The sequence below is a fragment of the Capsicum annuum genome, chromosome 6 (genome assembly GCF_002878395.1).
Source record: "Capsicum annuum cultivar UCD-10X-F1 chromosome 6, UCD10Xv1.1, whole genome shotgun sequence".
In the NCBI taxonomy this organism is placed as follows: domain Eukaryota; kingdom Viridiplantae; phylum Streptophyta; class Magnoliopsida; order Solanales; family Solanaceae; genus Capsicum; species Capsicum annuum.
Genome location: NC_061116.1, coordinates 209125574 through 209153174, shown reverse-complemented (window position 1 = coordinate 209153174; position 27601 = coordinate 209125574). Strand labels below are relative to the sequence as shown.

The following is a 27601-nucleotide window of genomic DNA, read 5'->3' as shown; positions in this document are numbered from 1 at the left end:
GATGGCTCCAACGGCCAAGTATTGTATATACATATATATGTGTGCTCAAGCTTATACAGGTGATTATTTCCTTTTATATGCGACATGATGCTATCCGAATTTCGGGTTGTCATAGAGGTATGTATGGGAAGTATAAGGTTATGAGCTGGTTCTCCCGGGCCTCCTCGATTACGGGTGTCAGTCCGCCCCAATAGGATTTGAGGCGTGACATATTGTGACCTTATATGTATATTTTTATTACACAAAATATATATATATATATATATATATTTTTAAGATGTATATATATTTTATCATATTCTTATTTTCACACAAACACATATGTATACATAAATATACGTATTTTGTTAATAGAAGAGTCGCAAAGTATTAAGTCGGATGTCTATACAAATAATGTCCGTAATTTATATATGTTAAACTAAAAATAGTTTTAAATAATTTTTTAGGATGTCAGGAAGCATCGATAAATTTAATTTCAATGAAAAAGATTATTTGGGCTAACAATAATTCAACTTCAATTCATTATTCTTAATTTATTTCATCCAAACCTGACTCTTCTTTTATAAATCTCAACAAGAGGTCCAAAATTAGCCCAAAACTCAGTCCAAAATTACCAGACTAACACAACTTGATTCAGATCGACAACTATTTCCCAAATTGAGGATTTCAAAACTTTCAGCCATCGTCATATATTCACATATATATGTAATAATGTATTTTATTTATCTAATTATTTACTTATTTACGTATTTATATTCTCTCTTCTTTTCAAATTAAATTCGGATAAAAATCAAATAGATCAAAAAATAAATAATTAAATAATTAATCATTTTAAATCATTTTTCTCTTTTTGTTTTGCGCATGTTTTTGTATATATGTATAAATATTATTGATTATTTTTTGAGGTACTTTTTTTTAAGACCGTCCGATCTTTGATCGAACGGTTCAAATTTTGGTCAAATTTTTTCAAACCAGTGCATTAAATGCACAGCTCAAACGCGTCTGCTCTTGGCAGAATACACGTAATCTCTTCCCAAAGTAATATTGACAAGTCTCCATCATCCCTCTCCCAAAATAACAACAACAATGGCCTCCTTTCTCCATCCTCTCTTCTCCCTCTCTTCCACCACCCCCAAATCGGAACCACCATAGCTGGCCACCTGACATACCTGTGAAAATCTCACCAAAACCGACCTCTCTGCTCGCGAATCCTTAGAGGACAGAAGAGGGCAGTCCCCCAATCCGTATAACAATGAAAAAAAGGACTTAAAATCGCCATTAAATGGCCTGAAAAAATTGAGATTCAGATTTAGAAAGAGATTTCAAGTTTCAAATCAACTAGGTGTTTTATTTTGAGTTTTGAATTCTGATTTTCAAGTCCAGATTCACCTATAAATTGAAGACTTTCCATCTCCATGAGGGACAAGTTGGAGCTGAACAAAAAATTTCAAGATTGAGAGAGCAATAAAAATCAGTGAAAAAGAGAGTTTTTTTTAATTTTCTTCTTCAAGGGAAATTCGAAACAGGTTTCTGAGATAGAAGGAGTTGGATATTGATTTGAAATTCAGAATAAAAAGGGTTCCGAGGGTTCTCGCTTCCGTTTTGGAGTGGTTTTTTTTCAAGCTAGTCACTTCCCCGTCACTCATTTCGATTTTGGTTTTAGAGTAAGTATTATTCGGGTTGGAGTTTAATCATTGGAAATCCCTTGACGTGAAATCCCAGTTTTTCTGCCCCCAAAAAGGTGCGAGTCTGCCCCTTTTAAATTTTAAGTTTTCATCTCTTCGTTCTTTCTTTTTATCCCGTTTTCTTTTTGTGTGAATATTTGAATTCATTCCAGTCTTAAATTTGTGATTGTTGTTGCTTCCCGTTACCTTTACGCATTGAAAAAATAAAAATTCTAATTTTGTGAATTTATCTTATGGTTGAACATTTAAAGTATCAATGAATATGTGATCCTTTTGATTTTGAATCGGCTATTGTGGTTTGTTTATCTAGTTCCGTGAACATGATTCCATTTGAAGCATATATTGATTTAATACATATGGTTGATCTCTCTGTTCTATTTATCGTCAAAATATAAGCCTGTGAATTATGGGAAAAGTATGTCTTCTCTCCGTATTTCACTTTTTTAGTAAACTCCTTTTGTGTGCTCTTATTATTGTTGTGATTTAAATTTTAGAAAGGGGTGCGTGAAATCGTCCTGTCTCGCCTCATGCAGCTATTATGAGTGGTTGTTTGTGGTTATGGTTTAGTTTCATTATTCAAGTAACAGAGAAAATACGGGTTCACTCTCTCTAGTTAGACTCTTTCTTTACTTTGTTGGGATCCCACGGATGTGATTCGGTTCGTACCTTGCTCTTTTACTTATTTATGCTTCTGCCAAGAGCACCTCTTTTGTATTCATGTGTATGAATGAACCAAGTTGTGTGTGTAAGGCTCTGTTTTTCTTTTACTTCCTTTTCAGATCTCAGATATGTGTTAGGATGTGGTTATGATTGATTAGAGGTACATAATTCCCATCGTGTCTTTGTTGCGCAAATCCCTTCTCCATCCCGCTAATCTATTTCAGTTTCGGGAACACATGAACTTATTATTATTACTTTCAAAGTTATGTCTTTGTTATTATTCTGAAAATTGTTTTGCCTAATTGTAAATATGTGATTTTAGTAGTTTCGATTTTGTAATGGTATGACTAATTGACTTCCAATGAAACCAATCCCGGAGTATGATTTCGTTTTAAATTTTGGGGCTGCTTTGTGGCTAAGTATGCGAAATGTGTGGAACACCCCATAATTTTCATTATCTCTGTCACTGTGTAATTGTTTTAGGATCGAAAATCATGTAGGTCATCAAATTTCTACTTTTCCTTACGTATGTAGCATCTTTTGCCGCTTTGCAATAGGTTAAGTGAGTTTCATGCAGAGGGTTGTGTTGTTTTAAACGCTGAATAATAATGTGGTTCGAAGTTGTGGCTTTATTTTGGGAAAGTCTTGTACTTAAATAAAAGGGTAAGGGATGTCCTCTTTTAAATTTAATTGTTCTTAAGCTCCAGATGTTCTTTTATAGAGTCAAATTTATATTCTCCTTATGAAAGGCCTTTCAAGGTAAGATTTTGTGGGTTGAGAGTGAGTATTTAGCTGTACAGGTTGTTGGGTTTTGCCGTCTGGAGTGCATTCGAGATGAAATGACATGTATACCGATCGTAGTTTGTTTTGAGTTGATAAAACTCTTTAAAGTGTCGCTTATTTTCTTTGAGTTTTCAAAAGTAATGTTTTTTTCACTGCGTCTAGTTTTCAGTGACTTTCTTTGGGTTGCAATGTCGATAGAGAATCAATGGGTTGAGGTAGAGAGTAAATCATTTGCTTATTCGTCCATTCATTTTTCATTTGCTTTTATGTTATTTTCTAAAAATCAAAACTAAGTGAGATACTTATTTATTCAGATGTGTTTTCATCTTAGGATGTTTCTAGTCTATTCTTAAATTTAAATGTTTCAACTATTGCTTACGAAGGATCCTTACTAATTTTCTGTATCAACTTGGGACTCTAAGTAGCTAAAAGTTCTTTTTCTTTTGGAGTAAGCTGAAGACATATTTTTTACAATGAGTAGAGGAACTTCTAGGAGCTAAGACCTTGTTTAGCCTAGATTTATATGTTAACTTCCACTGTTATCTTCTAGCTTGTTAAATATGAGTGCGAGGGCGTTTCTCGAGCTGAAATTTAAACAAAGAGTGATCAGAATTTTTATTTTTTAATAGGGAGCATAACCTGTATCATTAGCATGTTAGGCATATTTATATCTATATTTTGAAGAGGTCTTCACATAGACGTTGAACACAACCTTTTTAAATGTATTTCATAGCTGTACTAAATAGGTATTGAAATACTACTTTGCACCACTTCTATGGGGTAAGGATGTGAGTAAATTAGTTAAAAGTTTATCTTGAATTCACAAGGTTTCCTTCATTCTGCCTAACGATAGAAAAAACTTTGCATGTTAAAGTGATATTTAATTTATTCTTAAATGTCCTCATGTGACGTTTTTTTTTACTCGAACCGATTTCTAATTCTTATTTTTTTTATCTTACATGTAAATGTAATCGGGAGTTGGGAGTTCCACAACGGAACTCGTTTGACCCAAGCATCGGGTCAACCGCTATTAGGATTGCAGAGCTTCGGGATCGCACTACTTGAAAATTCAAAATCCGAAACGAAGTCTAATTATCCCCCTTTAGTTCGTTCTTCATTAAATTATTCACATGCTATTATTATTATTATTGTTTTGCAACTAGCTTTATGTTCATTGTTGTGTTGTGATACCTTTAGTAACTCATCGTTTATAATCTCTTTATTTATGTGCCTATTTTTATTTAAAAAGTGAAATATTTTTGTCATTAGCGATTAACGCCTAACTAATTTGTAGAAGTGATTTTTAAAGATTAGTGAACCTTAATTTGGATCAATCGTTTAGCCAAGTCATCTTTCCTTTTTTTTAAAAAAAAAAATTGCTAATAAATGGATGTGGTAATTTTCAAATTTTGTTTTAAAATAAATTTTTTCAAAAATGTTTAGTAATAAACGAGTCGCCAATTTTAGATTAACTGACTTTAAATTCATAAGTCCAACATGTCAATCTATATCCTTTTTTATGAACGTTATTAGAATTTTACAAATTTCCAAGGAAAGAAATGCAAGGTATAAATATTCATTCGCCACCACGCACGAGGTACATTATTTTCGATACTTCTAAAATTATTTTCATCATTATTTTTATACATACTAATTGCCAATGCTACTATTTCATTACCTACACCATAATCATCATTTTTAAACGTCATCAATATCATCATTATTGTCATACTGAATTACTACCATTATTGTGATTATTGTTATTATTATTATTATTATTATTATTATTGTTATCATCTTTACTATTTACTATCATTGTCACTATTTTGCATAAGCCCAACGTGATTATATGTTTTCACACTCTTGAAAGTACATTTTGTAAATAAATTTCATGCTATAAAATATGTTATTGATTGTTTGAATAATTAAATTAAATATTTAAATTCACATATCTTCTAAAATTACCTCATAGAACTAAAAGTTTTTTTTTTAACATATAGAAATTATATTATCATCCTATTCATTAAGCATGTATATTTTCATAACAATTACATTACTTTTCCGTACATGGTAGCGTCATGTTTTGTTACACCTTAAATTTTAGTTCTTTTTATATAAAATAACAAGTAGAAAATAATGATGAAAATTTTCTTATCACCATTTTCGCAAATAAATAAAAGCAATAATTTTCCTAAACTAAGCGTAAGGACTATCTTTGGATAGGCTCTGAGAGATGCCTAACACCTTCTCCTCGAGTAACCAAAATCCTTACTCAGAATCTCAAAATATTTTCGATAGACTAAAACAGAGTTTTACAATAAAAATGGTTTTTCTTAATTTTCCTAAAAAGTTAGGTGGAGACTCTAAATATAATTTTTTTTTAATTCCAAGAGTCACGACATACCACCATACGTCGTGTACTGTTTCAACTGGTTCGAAATAGGGCTCGACATGCCTAAGGAACAGTCTTTCCATCCCCTTTTGATACATTGTCAGGTTCAAAAGGTGATTTTCTTTGTGGGGAAGTACCATGGTTGATATAATATTTAGTGAGCACGACCTGTTCCCAAAGGGAGGTCGGATTGTGGAAAAGACTCTATGTAAGGCTAGAATGCATAGCTCTATTTCTCAGCTCACTCTTGTTCATTGACTTGATTCGTAGCAATTTATGGAAAGTAAATTACATCCCATTATCTAGTTGCAAAGTTTTGAGTGGTGTATTAATATATTTGAAGCAATATGCCTACATATGGTCACATATATTATTATACTTTTTTTCTCTGAATATATTATAATTATACTGATCTTGTTTAAATCTAGATTAGGCCAAAAAAATAAAATAAAAGGTCAAATATCAAAAGTAGCTTATACTTGGGTAATAAATAATGCAATAAGGACAATGTTAGTACAATTGCAAAATATAATTATAGTTAAACAACTAAATATATAAATTTTTATATAGAAATATTAATTAGAGAAATTTGCTTTAAAAAAATTTATATAAGCTCCCAAATTTGTTGTGTGTACATAAAAATATTTAAAATTTTATATATGAGTCCCAAAAATTACTCCGTATATAAAAATAAATGTATACAAAAATTAAAGATTTGTATGTGAGTTTCGAAATATAAAAATACAAAAAAATATATATTTAGCCATTTAGTCTAATCCGTAACTGCAAAAATGTTTTCTACATCACGTAATTTTTTCAAATAAAATAGGAAACTAAGTAATTAGAAAAAGTAATGGTACTATGTAGGCGTTTGGTCGTGAGAATTAAGAAAATTGTTTTATTTGAATTTTTTTTGTAGTTGAAGTTAGAGTTGTGTTTGATTATATCTTTTTGAATTTTTTTTTTAGAATTTAAACACAGTTAAAAAGATGAAAAAGTAAAATAAAAGAAAATGAGAAAAGGTATTAGTGTTATAAATGTATTTACATTATAGTGAATGTCTATCAAGTTCTAATTGATATCTATCAAGATCTATTTGATATCTATCAGTATTTGAAGTATTTGTCTTTTAGTCAGAAACTAGAAGTATTTTTTCGTATAAATAAATGGGTTTTGTTCATTGTATTCTCAATCAAGATGATCCATCAATAACCCCTTAAGAGAAATAACCTCAAGAGAAATAAGAATTATTCTCTATTCTCTCTCTACTCTTCTTCTTTATTCTTTGTTGTTTCATAACACGTTATCATCACGAGACTCTGTTAAACAAGGAGAGATTATAAATCTAAAGTTAATTTAAAGGTTAATAATTCTCTATGTTATTTGTCTTTTGCTACTAATGATAGAATTATCGTTAGATTTGAGGAAAAATAATTGGTTTGGAACCATTCATGTTTTAAATTTATTCATCAAAAATAATATTATCAAAAGCTATGATGATATGCTAGGTTCAAGTCTCATTGATTTATAAGCCTAAGATGCATTTATATGGATAATACGTTGAGTATGAATCTCAATGCACCATATTGATGATATAATGATGGCTAATGTATACCAATATATTTTTGGCGAGAGACGTGAAATTGGTCCCATTGAATATGTTTTATTCTCTTAAGTGAATGTGGTAGCATTGCATAATATGTCTGAAATAAGACAAGTGATTGAATGCACGAATATACACGTAGAGAGATAATATGATAATGATCATCAAAAGTGATTATTTTTCACACGCTTATTATGATCATAAGATATGTTAGAGAAAAACTCTCTACATAATATTTATGCCTCGATTCGCTCCTGAAGTAGCAATATTTTGAAAGAGGTTCTAAGCTATCAAAACTTGATAGAATTAAGGCACGATTGTCTTTCATTCATAGAGAATAAGGATTTTGATTGTTTTAATACAAACGTACACTTGATTGTGATGGTACCACAAGTCACCTATGAAAGAGACAGAATAAATGAGAAGAGTTATTTTGAAATCTACTTCTACAGTAGTAAATTTGAAATTTATTTATGTAATAGTAAATTTGAAATTTACTAAAGAAAAAAATACATGTCATGGTAAACTTGTATTTACTACTATAAATGAGTTCATAAGGTTATATGAACGATTGTGACACCTCAAAGATGTGCATATTGAGTATTGAACATGTATTGATGAACTAAAGGTTTCTTTAAGAGCTGTTTATGTCGTTTGTTCTCATGATAAGTTGGTTGGACCAACTAATTTTGGGATTGGATTCTTTAAAATTTGAAAAAGTATAAAAGGTGAATAAAAATCCGTTCACCTATTATGTGATATGTTGAAAAAGATGCATCAATAAAATGATCACATGTTCATTTATTGTCAACCTGTAGTTTGACATTCATAAAGTTGCTTGCTCAATAAAATTGAGTTAAGAACATAATTTTTAGATTGTGTTATCAAGTCAATTCATCTTGATGATGATGGTTTGACATTAAATGCCTTCGATAAATAGCTAAACTATTGCTAATGAGAACAAAGCTTCACGTGTTGGTCTGAAATATGATATGTTGCATACAACAACACTTGTATGCATTAGACCAATAAATTATGATTATTTTTTTCCTTTCAATTGGTTCAAAATCAGGAACCAACTATTCTATCTAATAATTTTAATGTGCGATATACGATTAATGAATATACCATGATACACAAACATGAATTCCTCAAAGAAAATGGAGGATGTGTGTTAGTTTTTCTAACAAAAGGAGAGGTTATAAAAAGCTATGAAGTATGTTGGGAATTATCATGAGATCCTCATTCAAAAGATAATTCAAGTCATATGCCGGAAGCATTTATTGACTCAATTTTAATCTCATATCTAAGCTGCAAGTGCTCTTATTTTCTGTCCAAAAAGAACAAAGTCTATGCATGCGTGAAACGTGATAGACCAGTCGATTTCAAATGAAATAATTCAAGGATAAGGAGCAAATAATCATAATAAGAAGGCATTCTGAAGAGTCTACGACATAACACTTCATGAAACCTTGTAAGAGGTTCATGTACCTGAAAATAATAAAGTGATGAGATTTCAAAATGTTATGTCACATTATGAACTGATGCAAAATGATATATTATCGATAATATCTTTGATACAATATTGGCACAATATTATAAAAGATTACGAGGATCTGAATTCTACGTTTATTTAAGCATGTTGACGTAGAAATATTTATCAAGTGACATGACAGGGTTCATCTTGTTAAGTGAAAACTTATTTGATTTGCACTCCACATTCTTAAAGATGTCATACATGAAATGTTGAATATTGTTACTTTACAAAATATATCTCGCAAATACTATAAGGCCTGATTTAGTCTTTTTGATTAATTTGTTAGCAAGTTATAGTTTTGCTCTTACTAGGAGACATCGAAATGGGATCAAACACATGATCTTATATTATTCCAAAGATTGTAGTTTCGATCTTGTTAATTATGCATGGTATTGGGTATTTATTTAACCCGCATAAATCTCGATCTCAAACATGAAATATGTTCATATGTGGGGATACTGTCATATCTTGGAGATGTACAAAGCAACCTATCTAATCTAGCCACTTTATCAAACCATGCTGAGATAATCGCTATTCATGAAGATAGCCGAGAATGTATATAGTTGAGGTCTATGATGTATCTCATCAGAGAAAAATGTGGTTTGAAATATGATAAAATACCCATGATTTTATATGAATATAAAGCAGTATGCATAAGCCAACTGGATTAATAAAATGGGATAGAATGAAACACATTTCACCGAAGCTTTTCTATACACGTGAACTTCAAAAGAATTGTGATATTAACGTACAACAAATTCGTTCAAGTGACAGTGTGACTGATTTATTCATCAAGTCTTCTTCAACTGCAACTTTCAAGAAAATGATGCACAAGATCAGGATGTAAAGACTCAAAGATGTTCTCATTAGAGGGAGTTGATACGCGTTGTACTTTTTGTTCCTTATGAGGTTTTGTCCCACTGAATTTTCCTTGTAAGGTTTTTAATGAGGCAACCTATATGCGTATTGTTAGAGATGTGTACTCTTTTTCATTTACTAGATTTTTTTTCCCACTGGATTTTTTCTAGTAAAGTTTTAACGAGGCACATTATGTATTCAGATATTTAAGAGGGAGTGTTATAAATGTATTTACATTATATTGAGTGTCTATCAAGATTTAATTGATATCTATCAGGATTTGAAGTATCTATCTTTTTAGTCAGAAACTAAAAGTATTTTCCCTATAAATAGAGGAGTTTTGTATATTGTATTCTCGATTAAGATGATCCTTCGAGAGAAATAAGTATTAGTCTCTTTTCTCTCTCAACTCTTCTTTATTCTTTGTTGTTTCATAACAATTAGATTGTTTTCATATTTTTAAATAATAGTACAACTTTAAATTGTATTTGTGTTTGTATGGCCAAGCAATAATTTTTAGAAGTAAAATAATTTCCCCAAAGAAGCCAAATTTATTAAGTCAATAATGGCCGAAATGTGTAAAACTAAAATATACTTGCTATTTATACAAAATCTATGTAGAAGCTCCATTTGTCTCTCTCTCCTCTAATAATAAGATCGAAGAAAATCTTTTTTTAAGTGAGTAATTCATTTATGTCCATTACAATTTACAAAGAGGAGGAAAGAAAGAATTTAGAGAGTTTTCTCTCAACAACAATTTGCAGTTCATAATTTTGGTATCTTCGCTCCAGTCATGGCCGTAAGTTTCTTATTGATCTTCGATTCCTCATTTCATCAAATATAAGAAAAAAAATACTGACAAATTCACCTCAATTTTTGTTATGTGCTCTAAATTTTCATCTTCGCAGGATAATTCGGGGACGACACTAATGGATCTGATAACATCAGACCCATCATCCACCTCCACTTCATCACAGTCGACGCCTGTTGCACCACCGGCACTGCCTCCACAGACGACGGCGGCGGCGCCGCCTTCTGCATCGACAGATCGGAAGAAGAAGGGAACACTGATGCAGATCCAAAGTGATACTATTTCTGCTGCTAAGGCTGTTCGTGCCAACATTATGCCTCAGAAGCAAAAGAGAAAGGTCTTTTTTTTTTACATACATTACACTATACGGTTCTAAATGGTGTAGTATTTGCACCATTCAGCTGGAAAATCTTGGTTTCACTTCGAATGTCCATTTAGTTGTTATTGGGGAGGGGGAGAGGGGAGGGGGGGGGGATCATACGTATTTCATTACCTGGTGTCAGTTTCCATCACTTAAATTCATTTTACCTTTTAGGTGCCCAACTTGATCAGTTATGTCTAAACGGTAGTACAAGATAGCCAGTTTCTGTGTATTGGGGTATATGTGTTTTCATATTCCTGATCCCAAGAATAATAGCTATTACCAGTCTTCTAAGTCAGAAGCTACCAGAAAGATAACTCAGCTCCAGTTATTGAAAATATTTGTCCCTTACCATCAATTAGAAGGGGCCCTTCAAAAAAAATAATTTCTCGTACTTAATCAATGGCGGAGCCAGGATTTTCAGTGAACATACGAACCAATCGAAGGGGGTTCAACATATACTATATATACATAAAAAATAATTTTAACCATGTAAATGTAGTATAATTTTTCGCCGAAGGGGGTTCGGATACCCCCTATGTAAAGGGTAGCTCCGCCCCTGTACATAATAGGACTAGACGCAGCAAACCTAAATGGTGTACTTTTAAGTTAATGGGACATTTTGTCCCTGACCAAAAGTTGTTGGAATATCTCCGATCTCTCGTGTACCTTTCTAGTGTACCTGATTTAATTTGCCCGACTTTTTTGTACAGCCAGTTTCTTATGCACAACTTGCAAGGAGCATCCACGAGCTAGCAGCCACATCTGATCAGGTACATTTGCTTTCTCACTTTATACTCACCGCTGGAAAACTCATGCTTTAATTTTCTCTTTTTGTTTGTGATTTATTGCAGAAAAATTCTCAGAGGCAATTGGTTCATCATGTTTTCCCCAAACTGGCCGTATACAATTCTGTTGACCCTTCTTTAGCACCATCTCTTCTTATGGTATTGATTATGACCTTTATAATCCCGTTTCTGCAATTCATTTGATGTTTCTTCCCACAGAAATTAAAAAAATTCTGTAGAAAGATCTTTTAGTTCGCAAGACTAGAAAATAATACCACAAGAGAGCATACATTGAGCATTTCTGACTTTTATTTACATGAGATGGTTCAATAGCTGAGCTGATGGTATTTATTTAGATCTTGAATGCTAAACGTGTCTTGAATTAAAATTTTTGACTATCAGGTGTAAATGCACATTTTGACAACTTTTTTGTCTTGTTTCTTCTCCAGCATTCGGAAACAGCCTCTCTACTCCTTCGGAGGTAGTGGTATGGACTGTGTACATTTTACCCTCCCCAGACCCCACTATGTGGGAATATACTGGGTTTGTTGTTGTTGTTGTTGTTTCTTCTCCGGCATGTCCTTTGATTCAAGAAGGCATGCATAAATTTCGCCCAGAAATTTGTCAGTTTTCTGTGGTAAAGGATCTGGTAGTTGCAGAAGTTCTCCTCGCTGAAGATGTTCTTCTTTTCCTTCTACTCGGAGAAGATTGTAAATTATTCTCTTAAGGAAAGAAGTGATTTGTTTTGTTAAAATATCTTAGAGCTTCCTTAAGCAGATTCTGGATCATTGGAAGTTATTTTATGTTCATAAGCCAGGAGTGACCTTTATTTTTTCCTTATATTACTCTTATGCTGGACTGAATGAAATTTTATATTTCTGTTAAGCTTTATGAAAAATTTGCCCACTCTTCTGTTTCTTTTATTACATCACAGCTTGATCAACAGTGTGAGGATCGGACTGTTCTACGTTATGTCTATTATTACTTGGCCCGAATTCTCTCAGATAGTGGTTCGCAAGGTGTAAGTTCAGGAGGTGGGATTCCTACACCGAACTGGGATGCTTTAGCTGATATTGATGCAGTTGGAGGGGTGACAAGAGCTGACGTGGTACCTAGAATAGTAGATCGGTTAACATCAGAGGCCTTAAATGAAGATATTGAGTGTAAGGTCTACTACTATTATTTACTTCTTATTTGTATATTCTATGTATTATAGCTCTTTCTTACAAAAAAAAATAACCATATCAATATTTCTTATTCTTTTGAGAAGTAATACAAGAATGAAGTGCACAAAAACACCTGTATATAAATATAGGTAGTATACCAAAAAGTAGAATAGCTTATAGTAGCTTATAGAATGATATGAAGTTCTACGAAAGTCATTGAATCTTCTATACAAATAAGAATCACGTGAAGGAATAAGAGGCTACTCTTCAATTGTGCTATTTATTACTATTCCTTCTAAAGCGCTCATATTTCTCTCCCTTCAAACAATATGCATAAGTGCTAGAGGAGCCACATCCTCTCTCTTCTAACAATCTTGCCCATTCCACCCAAAGTTGAAATTGACAAACCACCCTATTTGTTGATGTTTGACCTACTGATTTTTAGGGCCACATCTACATAAATAGGATGTAACAACCTGAGATGTAAGAAGCAATGTTTTTTCTCGATGTTTGACATACTGTTTTTTAAGCTTGTTGCATTGCTTGCATGTAATCTTTTAAATCATCCTCAAAATTATCTATAGGTGAAGAATGATTTCTTGTAATCTGAATATGTGCCCACCAGGAATATAGCGCATGCTGCTCTGCTGTCAACTTGATTGTTAAAATTGTTCGTCATGCACTTCAATTTGTCCATGACATTATTTTCTTTCAATTTTGCTGCTATTAAAGTAGATCTATAAGTAAGTTATGAAACAACTCATTCTCTAATATCTACTGGGTTGACATGAATTTCTCACACATGATGTTGTTAACTTCTATATATCATTCTTAGGGCCACTACAAGCAGATTTTCTTTATTAATTAGGACCCTTTTGACCATAGATTTTGGAAGTTTTTTTTTGGAATTTTTTTTGCCAAATATCTGTTTGGCCATAGAAATTATCTAATTTTTTGGGCACTAGTTTTAAGTCCCAAAATCTGCTTCAAACCTGTTTTTGGGCCAAGATATGATAATTGGTTTCTTTTTTTATTTTTGGACAAGCTAACCATTGGTTACATTTTAAATTTTAAAACTTGTCTCAAACTTCTATATTTTATAAAAAACCCTCATCTATTATTTCAGATTTGTTTCAATTGATTTGTATGAATTTACGTCAGATTTGTTTTGCTTGATTTGTATAAATTTTACTTTGGATTTGTAAACCCTTGCCAATATATAGGGTCTCTCAACTCCTACATTGAATAATATTTGCTTGTAATGTATAATATTTTCTTCAGATTTGTCAATCCTTGCCAATATATGAGGTCTCTCATCTCCTACCGTTATTATTTATTTTTTTGCATTGGTAGATCTTTGTAACTAGTCGTAATTCAACGAATTGTAGTAGCTCGTAATCGTGTTAGTTGCAGTTTTTATTAAAATATCACATTATGATTTTAGGATAATGTATTATCTAGTTTATTGTTTATATGCGCCTACTTTTTGTATTTGTTATACTGTTATTGGTCCTAAGCCGGGGGTCTATCGGAAACAACCTCTCTACTTCTCTTGAGGTAGTGGTATGGTCTGCGTACACTCTACCCTCCCCAGACCCCACTAGGTGGGAATACACTGGATATGTTGTTGTTGTTGTATTATCTAGTTCATTATGAAAATGATAATTTTGTGCCAAACTTATTTGTATATATGATTATGATTTGTGAATGTCATGAATTGAAGGTTCAACGTAATTTTGGATAAGAAGTATGCTTGTTTGGTGCAGTTAGGTATTTTTGGCAGTTTTTAGAACTTACGGGTATAAGCCATGCTTCATGTTATTTTCTTTTTTTTTTAAATAGTGAAATATGTTTTGAAAAACTGTGGGCAAACACATTTTGAAACTTCTATCCAAACTTCACCCAAATCTGCTTTTCCAAAATGTTTGGGAATCTATGTCCAAGCGCTAGCTTAGATAAATTTGTTTCACATGGTTGTCTTTTTGTCTAACTGGATGAAGTTGGTGATACTCCTTTGTCTTTTTGAAGTTCATGCACGGCGTCTTCAAGCTCTAAAGGCTCTTACTTACGCACCTTCTAGCAGCCCTGAGATATCGGAGAAGTTGTACGAAATTGTGTTTGGCATTTTAGATAAGGTTTGTCCACAAATCTATCTATTATTATGCACATCTTTTTACATTTGCATTGACAAAGTCTTTTCCCTTTTACCGACATCTTTTTTCATTTTGATTGAAGATCCTTCCCCTTTGTACATCTAGCTTCTCATTTTTGATGAATACTGATAGCTTTTCTTAAACAAGCTGTTTCATATGATTTCACATCTACATTATTAATGTGTGTGAGTACATATTTAGCATATATGCTTTGTTGTCTCCTATTTTTTCGAGCCATCTTTTTGATAAGTAAGTCTAATCTAATGTTCCTTGTTGTCTCTTTCCTTCTTGTACCCTATTGTCTCTTTCGTTCTTGTAAAGGAGTAGGGGACATGGTTCACTGCTTTCTGCTGGAAGTAATTGAGTTGTCATACATGTTTAAATTAAACACATCAAATTCATGTATTTTGTTATTTGCCTGAAGGGATAAAGGCATGCTGCAAATGCAATTTGAAGTAAGAATTCAGTTTCTGCATGAGGTCTCTACATTAACTTTCTACTAATTGCCTACCTGAAAAATTGATTTATCAAATAAATATTATCAACATAACAGAACGCAAAGGACAGAGTTTGTCTAAAGAAAATTATTGAAAACACTCAATCTGTCACAAGAGATACTAACCATTTTACAGTAGTTTTGATTCATCAAATAGAGACGACTTCGTATAAATTACTGATTGCTGTTAACTCACAGATCATTACTTCCTTCGTCTCATTATATGACGGCATTAAACTGGTTACATAGGTTAAGTTGGTAATTTGACTTATAGATATTGGTGGTAACAAAATAAAATATTGAAGGAATAACTGAAAATGAGTTTAAAAGAGATGATATCACATCAATGTATAAATTTTGAAGAGTGTCATGAATTTAAATTCTTCAAACTGGTAAAAGTTGTATAAAATTGCCATGATTTCAAATCCTGAGATGTCCAAAATGTGAAGGGTGTTGTTAAGTTGGGATGATTAGTTGTAATTGGAGCTTCTATATGTTTTGAAGTTCAAATGCAAATTCTTATGTGAAGGGTGTTGTATAAGTTGGGATGAGTAGTTGTAATTGGAGCTTCTATATGTTTTGAAGTTCAAATGCAAATTCTTATGGTAGTATTCAGGGAACTGGGGAAATTGGATTTGCTAAGGGCAGGTCTTACCGATTTTTGGTCCTAGTTTTGCCAATACAATCCAGATTCCTCATAGTGAAGCTACTCCAATTTTTTTTTGCATAAATTTCCAGCTTTCATATACACACTCTTTTGTTTTTGGATTCAGATGCTTAGGAGAATCTGTTTTCTCTTGTGGCAAATTCTGTTGACCATAAGTATTTAAATTTCTTGCTCGTCAATATTCTTATGTTCCCTAGTGATGGTAATAATTTGACCTCCTGTGGCAACTTAAGTGCGTTGGAGCCGCTTACTTTTTTAATAGCCCTAAATTCCGAGTGCTTTTTCTTTTAATCATTCCAAAAATTTCTATGTTTTGACTGTATGATTATGATTCACTTGTTGGCAAAGGATAACTGAACTCTTTTGGTTTATCCAAAAAAAAATTAAGAAATGATGATTATGATTTAACTTGCGGTCAAAGCAAACTAGAGTCCCAAACAGAGAGATATCAACAACTAAAATGTTTTGGAAGTTAGTCTGAAGAGGACAAAAACATTGTCAACTACTTCGGCCCCCGTCAGTTGTATATTGTATTTGTACCATTTTCATTTCCATATAAAAAATAATCTTTTTGCCAGATAGAGTGCACTTTATCGTATTCCGTGTTTGCGGCTTATCAGAGTGTTTCTATTTTTCTATTATGAGAACAAATAGTACTTTTATATAAAAAGTATTAATAGTAGGTATATTTTCAGAAGAGGTTTTCCAAAAATTTGAAACTATGTTTGTTAATTATGCTAGAAAATTCGTAAGTGCGATTGTTTTGCCTCAAATAAATACTACTCTATCCGTCCCAATTTATGTGGCACTCTTTTTTTTTTTAGTCAGTCCTAATTACCTTTCCATATTTGGTAACAATTGAACTTTGAACTTTTCATTTTACCCTTAATGAAATGATTTATAGCCACACAAATATCTATGGTTTATTTTAGACTACAAGTTTCAAAAGGATGGAGGGAGTATTTATTAGATTAACAATTGTACTTGTTTTTTCTTTTCTTGAATAGCTTTTTTTTGGGGATAATTTTCTTTAATAAATTTCATTTACTTAAATCATTGAAAAGATTGGCTTTACTGAGCTACACGCTGTTTGTTTATATCTTTCAATTTTTAGGTTGCTGACACCCCACAAAAACGCAAGAAGGGCATCCTTGGGACCAAAGGAGGTGATAAGGAGGTAGTTTCGTCAAATCACAGTACCTTTGTTTGCAAATTATTGTATTCTTTATCGTGTTTTCTCTATTACAAACCACGTGGTAGAAGGAAAATTTTCCAACAAAAGGAACATAATGTTTGCTTGAGGTATATGATCTTCTAGTGCTTACAAACTTTTTCTAGACTAATTTTCACTACCATCTACATGTAGTTGTGGAATGAGTAGACTCATTGGCCCTATTTTGTGTAACTAAGCAGCTAGCCTTGCTTTAAGTGGTTTTGATTTCAGTTGAAGAATGAATGCATTTATTCTCCTTTTCTTGGTAATAGGAGTAGGGTAAGGGCTGGCCAAATAGATATCATACGGTGGTGTTCTACAAGTTCTCTCCAATCTCATGGTTCTGCTTGATGGCTGTGAACTTACTGTTTCTCCCCTTCATGTTTCAGTCTACGATTCGGAGTAATTTGCAATATGCTGCATTGAGTGCGTTGAGAAGACTTCCCTTGGATCCAGGGAATCCAGCTTTCCTTCATCGTTCTGTGCAAGGGTTTGTTTCCTACTGCTGATATCTTTTGTATTCGCTGGATTAAAAAAATTAGTTCTCTCATTTTAATGCTTATTGTGGTATACCTTATTTCAGTATTGATCCATTGTTGATAATTAGACTCACTAATATCCGCTGAAGCAAACATTTTCATCATCTTTCTTGGTGTATGTGCCTTTAAACTCTGCATAAGTAATCAATGCTAGTACGATGTTTAGCATTTTGAGTGGAACTCCAACCATGCTCTTTTGGCATATTATGGAGGATATGGTAAAGTTATTGCTATAAACATTGCTATCATTTGGCATCCAGGGCTATGGTCTAGTAGTAGTAGCAATAAATGATTGTGGGTTAGGCACACATTACGGGTTTGAAACCTGCCGCAAACAAAAACCTCGTACTAAGGGCAGAAGGGCAGAGAAGTGGTCTGTTGTCCACGAGTTTCAAACCGTGTGCCAATGCCCTCGTGGAGTTCTCAATTATTAAAAAACGGTTGTGTCATGCGTTTAGTCATGCGTTTAGGATGCACATTTAAAGCTAAGGAGAAGAATAGGAAGTGGAACTGCAAATCCAATGTGTTATATCAGTTCAATACTTAATAAAGGAAATTTCAGAATCATCTGCATGGAGGGAAGGATTGAGTTCAAGCCGTTCAATTGTCTATTGGAAAAAATGCATCAAAGCTACTTTTGAAGTTTGAGCCAGTCATCTAGGGTGCTAATTCCAATATATATTTGCTTGAGTCTTACTTGAGCGCAGGTGCTCGTTACATCCCTTAAGTCCCATGTCAGTGAGAAGGAAAATGAATGACTTTATTAGCTTGGGCAAGTGGTTTGAGGCCCAAGGGGTAACATTTTAAGTCCTGAATTCTCAAATTTACTGAGAGTATTGTGTTGGGTCTTGTAGAACCACGGTATTTAACAATTAAAAGAGTAAGTGTTGCAAGGGCCACATGTTGCATTAAAGGTAGGCAGTGGGAGCCACCCTAGAATAACTGCATCACTTGGTGTGCACTCTCAATAAGAGTGTCGCATCTTGATGAGGAGTGGTTATTACATTACATCTCAACCTCTGATTTTTTTGATAAAAGGTATAACGGAGGGATCTTAAAATTTGGTGCTTACTAACTTAGGGAGATCTCTGCTGTTCGAGCCCAGGTGGCTTAATACATTCTAGAGGTGTATGCTGCCAAGTAGTTTGAGGTCCAAGAGGCGAAAATTAAGCCTCTGGATCTCATGTTACCAGGAGCCTTGTTCTGGGTATACCGTGCCTGGGTTGCTAAAGATGTCCTTACCTATCGGAAATTTAGCACTTTTTGAAAGCCATTACCTGATCCCTGCTATTTAATGAGCAGATGCGAGAAAAGTTATACGGTTTTGCTCCAACAGCTTATCAAATTTACTAGTCTACTACTATAACTTGGTCTTCCTCTTTTTAGTGAAAATACGTTTATGATTGTCTGAATTATCTTTACATTGTTGAACTGCAAAATTTAAGACATTTTGTATGTGGCTACAGGGTCTCATTTGCTGATCCAGTTGCTGTGAGGTATTCTTTAGAAATTCTCTCCGATTTAGCCACAAGTGATCCGTATGCGGTTGCGATGGCATTAGGTAACTTCTTGACCAAGGTGTTTTAGCTTTTGGCAATCCTTTTTTTTTTTGCTTTAATTGTATGAAGAACTTCAGTTTCTGAACTCCTATTTCTATTATGTGTTAACTTACCATTACTGTGCATTACATGCCGATTCTCGTTTTATGTAAATGAACATGGACAAATTTGCCTAAATTGTGGCTCTGGGGGCATGGATGCAGCAACACTTGCTGTCCTCCCAAAAGAAAAAGCTACTAAAAAAGAATGGTATAAAGAGCGTAATATCACAAATTTACCCAAGTGTGTGGCTTAATGGTCAATGAAGTGGGTTGAGAACTATGAGATCCTACCAGCAGAGACAAAAAACACACATGGTGATTTCTTCCCATTTGTCCTAGCCTTGGTGCACAAGGATACCTGGTACCTGATGCCTAAGTTGCTCGGACTCGGGTGCGGGTGTCCGATACGGGTACGGATCTAGAGGTCGGATCCTTCACAATTTCAATTTAAAGATTCGGGGATATGGATCTAGGGATGGATACGGGTGCGGGGATTCCGCAAAAAATAATTTAGATATCTAAAAATAGAATTATAAAACATAAATTATGAGATATCACGTGGAAAACTTGAGGAAAAAATATTGTTCAAGAAAAAAATCTTAAAAGGAGATAAAAGGTAAAGCATTAACATAGAAATTTCTATATGTAAAGTATTCCATTTTCTTCGATTCCACCTTAGTTTTTGTTTTGACGAAAGAATTTCTTAAATCTGTCCGGACTTTCCTAGTCGATTTTGGTCAAAGTACCCAAAATTGGTTGACCAGATCGGATACGGATCCCATATCGATACCCACACCCACATGTCGTGTCGACATGGGTGCGGCACTGAAAGTGAAGAGTCCGAGTAACTTAGCCTGATGCTAGGTTGCTAGGTGGCATGACAGCTGGCCTAGATACCATAGTTATCAAAAAAAGAAAAAGAACAAAAAGAGAATAATACCACAAAAGTTTCACCGAAAAGCAGAGTTATTCAGCCATGCTGTTGGAATTAAAAATGAGGAGGGTAGAGATAACTGGTAAAGGGTATGTCAAATGAAAAACTGGTTGAAACTAAAGTGTTATAGATGCCTTGAAGACATATCCTTTATTTACTTGTTCACAAAAGAATAATATGGATGTCATTTCATTTCATGTTTCTGTTCTAATGCTTGCTTCATGTAATTAACTTGATTGTGATATTCAATTCCCGAAGAGGCTTAGTAAGTCCAATTATTGAGGTTTGATGCTTTGCGTTAAGAATCTTCAAAAGAGAGAACATAAAGTTGAACAAGCAAATTGAAGTGCCTTAAGGTGAAGTGCTTCACACGGTTGGCTCCCACGGGGTCCTGTCTCACCCAAGACAACTTAATCCAGAGGAATATTCAACTAGATTGCAGGCCCTATGATATCTGATCAAGAAAGGATTGGATACAGAGACCCTTTGAAGAACAAAAGGTATTTGTGTGTATAAAGCTTTGTGCTGTGGACAAAGCTCCAAGGCCAGATGATTTTAATATGAGTTTCAACATTCACTGTTTGAACATAATCAAAGGAGATACCATGTTAGCAATACACAATTTCCACAATCAGGAGGTCTTTGAAAAAAGCTTCAATGCCACGTACATAGCATTGAGAGATTACAGACCTATCAGTCTGATTGGTAGTGTATATAAAATCATAACCAAGTTACTCACAAAAAGGTAACTTAGTGGACTCACATCAGATGGCTTTCATCAAGGGTAGGCAGATCATGGATGCTACCCGAATTGCTAATGAATGTTTTAACTCTAGAATGAAACATGGTAAAGCTGATATTCTATGTAAGTTAGACAGAGAAAAAACTTTTGATCATGTGAACTGGAACTTTCTGCTTAACATGCTGAAGAGAATGGGTTTTGGCTATAAATGAGTGAAATGGATTTGATTTTGTATTAGAACTGTTAAATTTTCAGTTCTGATCAATGGTGCACCTGAAGGCTTTTTTACAAAGTAGGGGATTACAACAAGGTGATCCCCTTTCACCTTTCGTTTTCCTGACGGTCATGGAGTGTCTTAACATGTTGCTCACAACTCATAGGAACAATTGGCTCAGAGGTTTTCAAGTCAGTAACAAACAAGGTGGAAACTCCGGCGACATATCAGAGGAGGTCGAAGGTGGAGGAGAGTACAAGGGAGGAAAGAGAAAGGGGTGGTCTTCGAGAAACAGACTGGTAAGAGGTTTTGAGATTCAGAGATAGAAACGGAATTGAAGTGCAGCTTGAGGATTTATGCAGAGAAGTCATGGGTCAAAAAGGTGAAAGTAGTCACATGGGGGAGCACATGTTCAGGGACCCCACATTTGCAGAGATTCATATTCCACTTATTTCAAAAAATGGGCCTCTTATTTTGGGCCAACAACTGGCCCAAATATCTAGTAATGTAAAGAAAGGACCTGGACCTTTTTTAAATGAACTAAACCTTGGGGTAGGGCCCAAGAGTAATTCTTTTCCTTACCAGATTGTATTTTAATAGAGGAAGCTGAGAGAATGACTACAGAGCCACATCTAATTATTGAGGAAAATGATAATTCGATGCATGCAGAGGTCGCGGTCCCTATCCTAGTTATGGAAGAAAAAATTGAATTGGGGGAGCAGCAAGTTTCAAAACAAATTACTCTGTTGGGAGACCCAACTCCCATTCAGTCCGTTGCTTCAGATTGTTCCGAAGAAACCGAGGGGAGAGCCAATGCGTGGGTGCAACACAATATTTTAAGTCTCAGCAAGGAATTTGGAGCAACATTTGAGGGGTGCACAAAGGAGGCTCAAACTCTACTGCTCAAGATTGACCAGAAAAGGGAAAGGGAGATGAACAACAATGGTTACTGTTGAAAAATTTGATAAACAAATTGTCCCAAAAGAAATTAGAAACTTGACCTTTGATGTCAAATTTAAAGAAAAGGAATCAAGGAGTGAATCAAGAAGTAGAGGGAGGTATTCATCCGTTCATTCATCATGAAGATGAAGATTCTTTCATGGAACGTAAGGGGGCTTAACAGGGAGAATAAAAGAGATCCAGTGAGAAGTAGAATTCAGCAAGAGGGGGTTGACATCATTGTGTTAATAGAGACGAAGTTGAGAGGGGTAGCATGAGATTATGTACAACAGTTAAGGGGGAATAGGTGGATGGGAGGGTGTATGGCTTGAGTCCATTGGAAGTAAGGGAGGTATAATAGTGATGTGGGATAAGAGATTTTGGAAGGGAGAGTTTGTGGAATATGGAAACCAATGTATCACCTGCAAGCTGATTAGCATAAATCAGGATTTTACTTGGTTTCTTACTGCAGTCTATTTATCCTGTGATAGAAATGAAAGAAGGGGGCTATGGTAAGAATTGGGTGCCATGAGAAGTGGACCATGGGTTGTTTGTGGGGACTTCAATACCACTAGATTCCCTACAGAGAAGACAAATTGCAGCAGAATATAGGAGCTATGTCAGATTTTTCCGAATGCATAAATGAGTTGGACCTTATTGACCCCCCTTTATTTGGGGGGCCCTACACATGGAGGGGATGAGCAAATCAGAGGAATGCTTCAAGATTAGATATGTTCCTTTATTCTTTTCCTTGGGATGAATTGTTCACTCAAGTTAGACAAAGCATATTACCAAACTTGGGGTCTGATCTCAACTCTCTAGTGCTGACTTGCGGAGATGATGCATTCAAAAAATCATATTTCAAATTTGAGAATTGGTGGTTGAATGTTGAAGGGTTCAGAGACAAAGTTCAGGAGTGGTGGGATTTTTTTAATGTGGTTGGCAGACCTGACTTCAAGCTTGCTACTAAGCTCAATCTTCTTAAGATAAATTTCAAAGAATGGAGCAAAAATAATAAAGGTAACTGGAGAGTCAGAAAAAGTAAGATTATGGAGCAGATTGGCAGTTTAGAGGCTATTCAGGAGCTCAGACCGTTAATTGATGATGAACAACTGATGAGAGCTAATCTAGCAATAGAATATGAAGAGGTTGCAAAGAATGAGGAGATTTACGGGAGACAAAGATCTAGGATCTAGTGGATTAAGGGTGGGGATAAAAACACCAAATTCTTTCACAGAATGGCTACAACTCATAAAAGGATCAATACCATTGACACCCTGAAGATCAATGCTGCAGTGACCTCAGATCCTGTGGCAATCAAAAGTTCAGTTGTGGAGTTCTATCAAAACTTGTATAGAGAAACTGAAAGATGGAGACCTTCTCAGAACATGATGGATGCTCAATCTATCTCAAGGGAGGAACAAGACTGGATATCAAGGGGTTTTGAAGAGGAGGAAATAAGGGAAGGAATTAGGCTGTGTGCAGTTGATAAGGCACCCGGTCCAGATGGTTATACTATGGCATTTTTTCAAGCTTTTTGGGAACTGATAAAAGAGGATCCGATGCAAACATTCCACAACTTTCACTCCCAGCAAGTATTTGAGAAGAGTTTCAATGCTACCTTTGTAGCATTAATTCCTAAGAAAGTAGGGGCTGATGAGCTGAAGGATTTTAGACCTATAAGTTTAATTACCGGAGTATACAAAATAATTGCAAAAGTTTTGGCATAGAGATTAAAGAAGGTTATCAGTAAAGTGGTGAGCAAGCATCAAATGGCTTTCATCAAGGGGTGGCAGATCATGGATGCTGCTCTAATAGCAAGCGAATTTGTTGATACCAGAATGAGAGGAACAACACCTGAGGTAATGTGCAAATTAGACATTGAGAAGGCTTATGATCACCTAAACTGGGATTTTCTAATCAACACCCTCAGACAGATAGGAGGGATTTGGATGGAGATGGCTCAAATGGATATTTTTTTGCATCAAAACCACTAGGTTCTCCATTCTTGTCAATGGAGAACCAGCTGGTTTTTTTCTGGCAGAAAGAGGGCTAAGGCAAGGGGATCCTTTGTCCCCTTTCCTGTTCATAATAGCCATGGAAGGTTTGGACAGCTTAATGGGAGTAGCTTCCCTAAATAACTGGATAAAAGGGGTTTGGCATCAAGAACAGGGCAGATGAAATCATGTATGTGACTCATCTACTGTATGCTGATGATACAGTAGTCTTTTGTTAAGCAGAATAGGAGCAGATTTGTTATCTCAGGGTAATATTGGTCATTTTTGAAGCATGCTCAGGTCTCAAAGTAAATTGGAGGAAAAGTAGCATTTTCCCAATAAAGGAGGTCTTGCATATTGAAACTCTAGCAAACATCTTGAAGTGCAAGATAGAAAAATTGCCAACTGTTTACCTTGGAATGCTATTGGGATCAAAACACAAAGCACTAGAGATTTGGGATGGGATTATAGAAAGATCTGAGAAAAAATTAGCAATATGGAAATGTCTTTGGGAGGGAGAGTAACTTTGATCAATTCAGTGCTAGACTCTATGCCAACATATGTGATGTCTTTATTCCCAATTCCAGGTGAGGTGGTCAAGGCTTTGCATGCTCTGAGAAGGAACTTGTGGCAAGGAAACAAAATTGAGAAGGGTTTTAATTTGGTAAAACGGGTGGTAGCTCAACAAAGCAAGGAAAGTGGGGGTTTGGGAGTTAGAAACTTGAAGTTACAGAACAAGAGTTTGTTAGCCAAATGGCTATGGAGGTATGTTCACGAGGACCAAGCTTACTGGAAAGAGATAATACGTCACAAATATGGGCAAGAAGATAATTGGTGCACTAGAGAAGTGACAAACACTTATGGAGTAGGAGTATGGAAGACCATTAGAAATCTCTGGACAGACCTAAAAGACAACACTAACATCCTTGTGGGGAGGGGAGATAAGGCAAAGTTTGGACGGATAAGTGGTGTGATCAAGGAACTTTAAAGAATTTGTTCCCTAGACTTTATTCTATAAGTTCAAATCCAAATTTCAGAGTAGAGGAGATGTGGTCTCCCCAAGGGTGGAACCTAGTTTTTAGACTTCTCAATGATTGGGAAATGGTTGAGGTGGCGGAACTTTTAAAAGTGATAGATGGAGGGCCTGGTGCTAATCTGGAATCAGACAGACTGATATACTGATATGGGCGAATCATGAAGGTGTTCTCCGTAAATAGATATTATAAATGGGGGCTGTCCGGAAGGGCAAGCAGATCTGTTAGCCCATGGAAGGCAATCTGAAAGAGTGTGGCTCCAACCAAAATGAAATTCTTCACTTGGTTGGTTGCTAGAAGAGCTTGTTTGACACATAAAGCAATGCAGAAAAGGGGCGTTAACATAGCCTCAAGATGTTTTTTGTGCAGAGAGGCCCCTAGAGACCAACAAACACCTTTTCCTTCACTGTAAAGTGACAGCTCAGGTCTGGTCCCTTTTTACTAGCATTGCCAACATTAATTGGATCATGCCAGAACACACAACAGATCTACTAAGTTGCTGGATTAGGAGAGGAGGCAGTAAGAGCCAGAAGAAATGGTGGAGATCAGTCCCAGTTTGCATTTGGTGGACCATTTGGAAAGAAAGAAACCGGAGAATCTTTAAAGGGAAAGAATGTACTATAGAAAATATTAAATGGAAAGTTATCACTTCCTTAGGTTTTTGGTGTAAAGAACAAGATATAGATGATGAGATCCAATTAGTGGACTTTATAGGAGCTCTGTAAGTATTTCTTCTCTTACTTTCTTTGTAATACTTTTGGTGGTGGCCAATATATCCCTTAATGTTGAGGAATACAATGTTACCAGTTTCAAAATAAAAAATAAAAAATAGTGTTCTAGATGCACTCACCACCTTCATGATGTCACAGTTTCCTATACCATCATAGGTTGAAAAAAGGTTGGCAACACTGAGAAACAACTTCTTATGTCAAGGCAATAAAGAGAAGAAGGGTGTACATCTAGTCAAATGGATAACATTCAGCAAGAAACAAGGAGGGTGGTGCAAAAGGAACTTAAAAAAGCAAAACCAAAGCTGCCTTATGAAATGGCTCTCAAGCACTATGGAAGAAGGCGATTAAAGAAAAATATGGAGAAGAGGATGCTTGGAAAACCAAAGTTGTAAGCACTGTGAATGGGTTTAGTGTCTGGAAGACCATTAGAAACTTATGGAACATTTTCAACATCAACATCAACTATAAGATAGAGAATAGGCAAAGAATCTCTTTTTGGGAAGATAACTGATTAGGCAATGACCCTTTAAAGCAGTTGTATCCTGTATTAAACACACTGAACCAACAACAAAGGGCAAAAGTTAGTGAGGAATGGAATAATCAAGGATGGAACCTCACTTTTAGAAGACATTTGAATGATTGGGAACTGGACAGATTTATTGCATTTTTCAATAGTCTCAACTAATTCAATTGAGTGTCATTGGATCACGATAGATTATGTTGGTTGAGTGACAGAACAAGAGTTTATTCAGTAAGGTCATCATATCAATGGAGAAATTACAGCAACACACGGACACAATGGCCTTGGAGGCAACTATGAAAGACAAACATACCATACAAAATAGCATGCTTTGTGTGGTTGGTGGTAAAGAGAGCATGTTTAACACTAGACAGGCTGCAAAGAAAGTTGCAACAATTATAGGGGTATCAAATTGTTGAGTCATATTATGAAGGTTTGGTAAATGGTGGTAGAGTTGAGGCTGAGGAGAATCGTGACTATTTTCGAGAATCAGTTCGGTTTCATGCCAGGTCGCTCGACTACTGGGGCCATTCACCTCGTGAGGAGATTAGTAGAGCAGTTTATGGAGAGAAAGAAGGACTTGCACATGGTGTTTATCGATCTTGAGAAGACGTATGACAAAGTTACCAGGGAGATTCTGTGGAGGTGTTTGGAGGCTAGAGGGGTACCCGTGGCGTTAAGGCTGGCAACGGAATTGGAAAATTCCGTTCCGTTCCGTTTACTTTGTTTCCGGTGACGATCTGGTACCGGTAACACAACGGTGTCAGTTGGTACCGGTAACACAATGGTGCCGGTTGGTACCGGTATACCGATACCTAATGGTCCGGAATACGGTACCGGTGCTAACCATCCAAAAATTTCGGTAATACCGGTTTCGGTTGATCGGTTCCGGTTGACCGGTTCCGGTCCGGTGACGTGAAGACTGAAGACCGTTACTATTATTTTTTTTCAATTTTTGTCATTTGAAATTTTGGATTTGGGAATTGGAATTTTGGATAATAACTTAAACTTAAATATAATAACTTAAACTTATTAATATTATATTAACTTATTATATAAATTTAACTTAACTTAAACTTATTAATATTATATTAACTTATTAATATATAAATATAATAACTTAAACATAACTTGAACTTGTTAATATTGTATTAATTTATTATATAAATTATATAAGT

The 27601-nt window shown here is 34.8% G+C and overlaps 1 protein-coding gene across 2 annotated transcripts in view; it reads left to right on the top strand.

Annotated features, from left to right (window-relative positions):
• Nucleotides 1–10136: 10136 nt before the first annotated feature.
• Nucleotides 10137–27601, top strand: part of LOC107855396 — a 39360-nt gene continuing 21895 nt past the window's right edge. For both annotated transcript variants that reach the window (XR_001670246.2, XM_016700394.2), the window contains exons 1-9: nt 10137–10317; nt 10427–10666; nt 11404–11463; nt 11545–11637; nt 12413–12641; nt 14673–14779; nt 17075–17137; nt 17563–17663; nt 19179–19273. Coding sequence is in view for 1 of the 2 variants with exons in the window: in XM_016700394.2 (XP_016555880.2) it covers nt 10312–10317; nt 10427–10666; nt 11404–11463; nt 11545–11637; nt 12413–12641; nt 14673–14779; nt 17075–17137; nt 17563–17663; nt 19179–19273 (994 nt within the window). In the remaining variant the exon portion in view is untranslated. The remainder of the gene's footprint in view (nt 10318–10426; nt 10667–11403; nt 11464–11544; nt 11638–12412; nt 12642–14672; nt 14780–17074; nt 17138–17562; nt 17664–19178; nt 19274–27601) is intronic.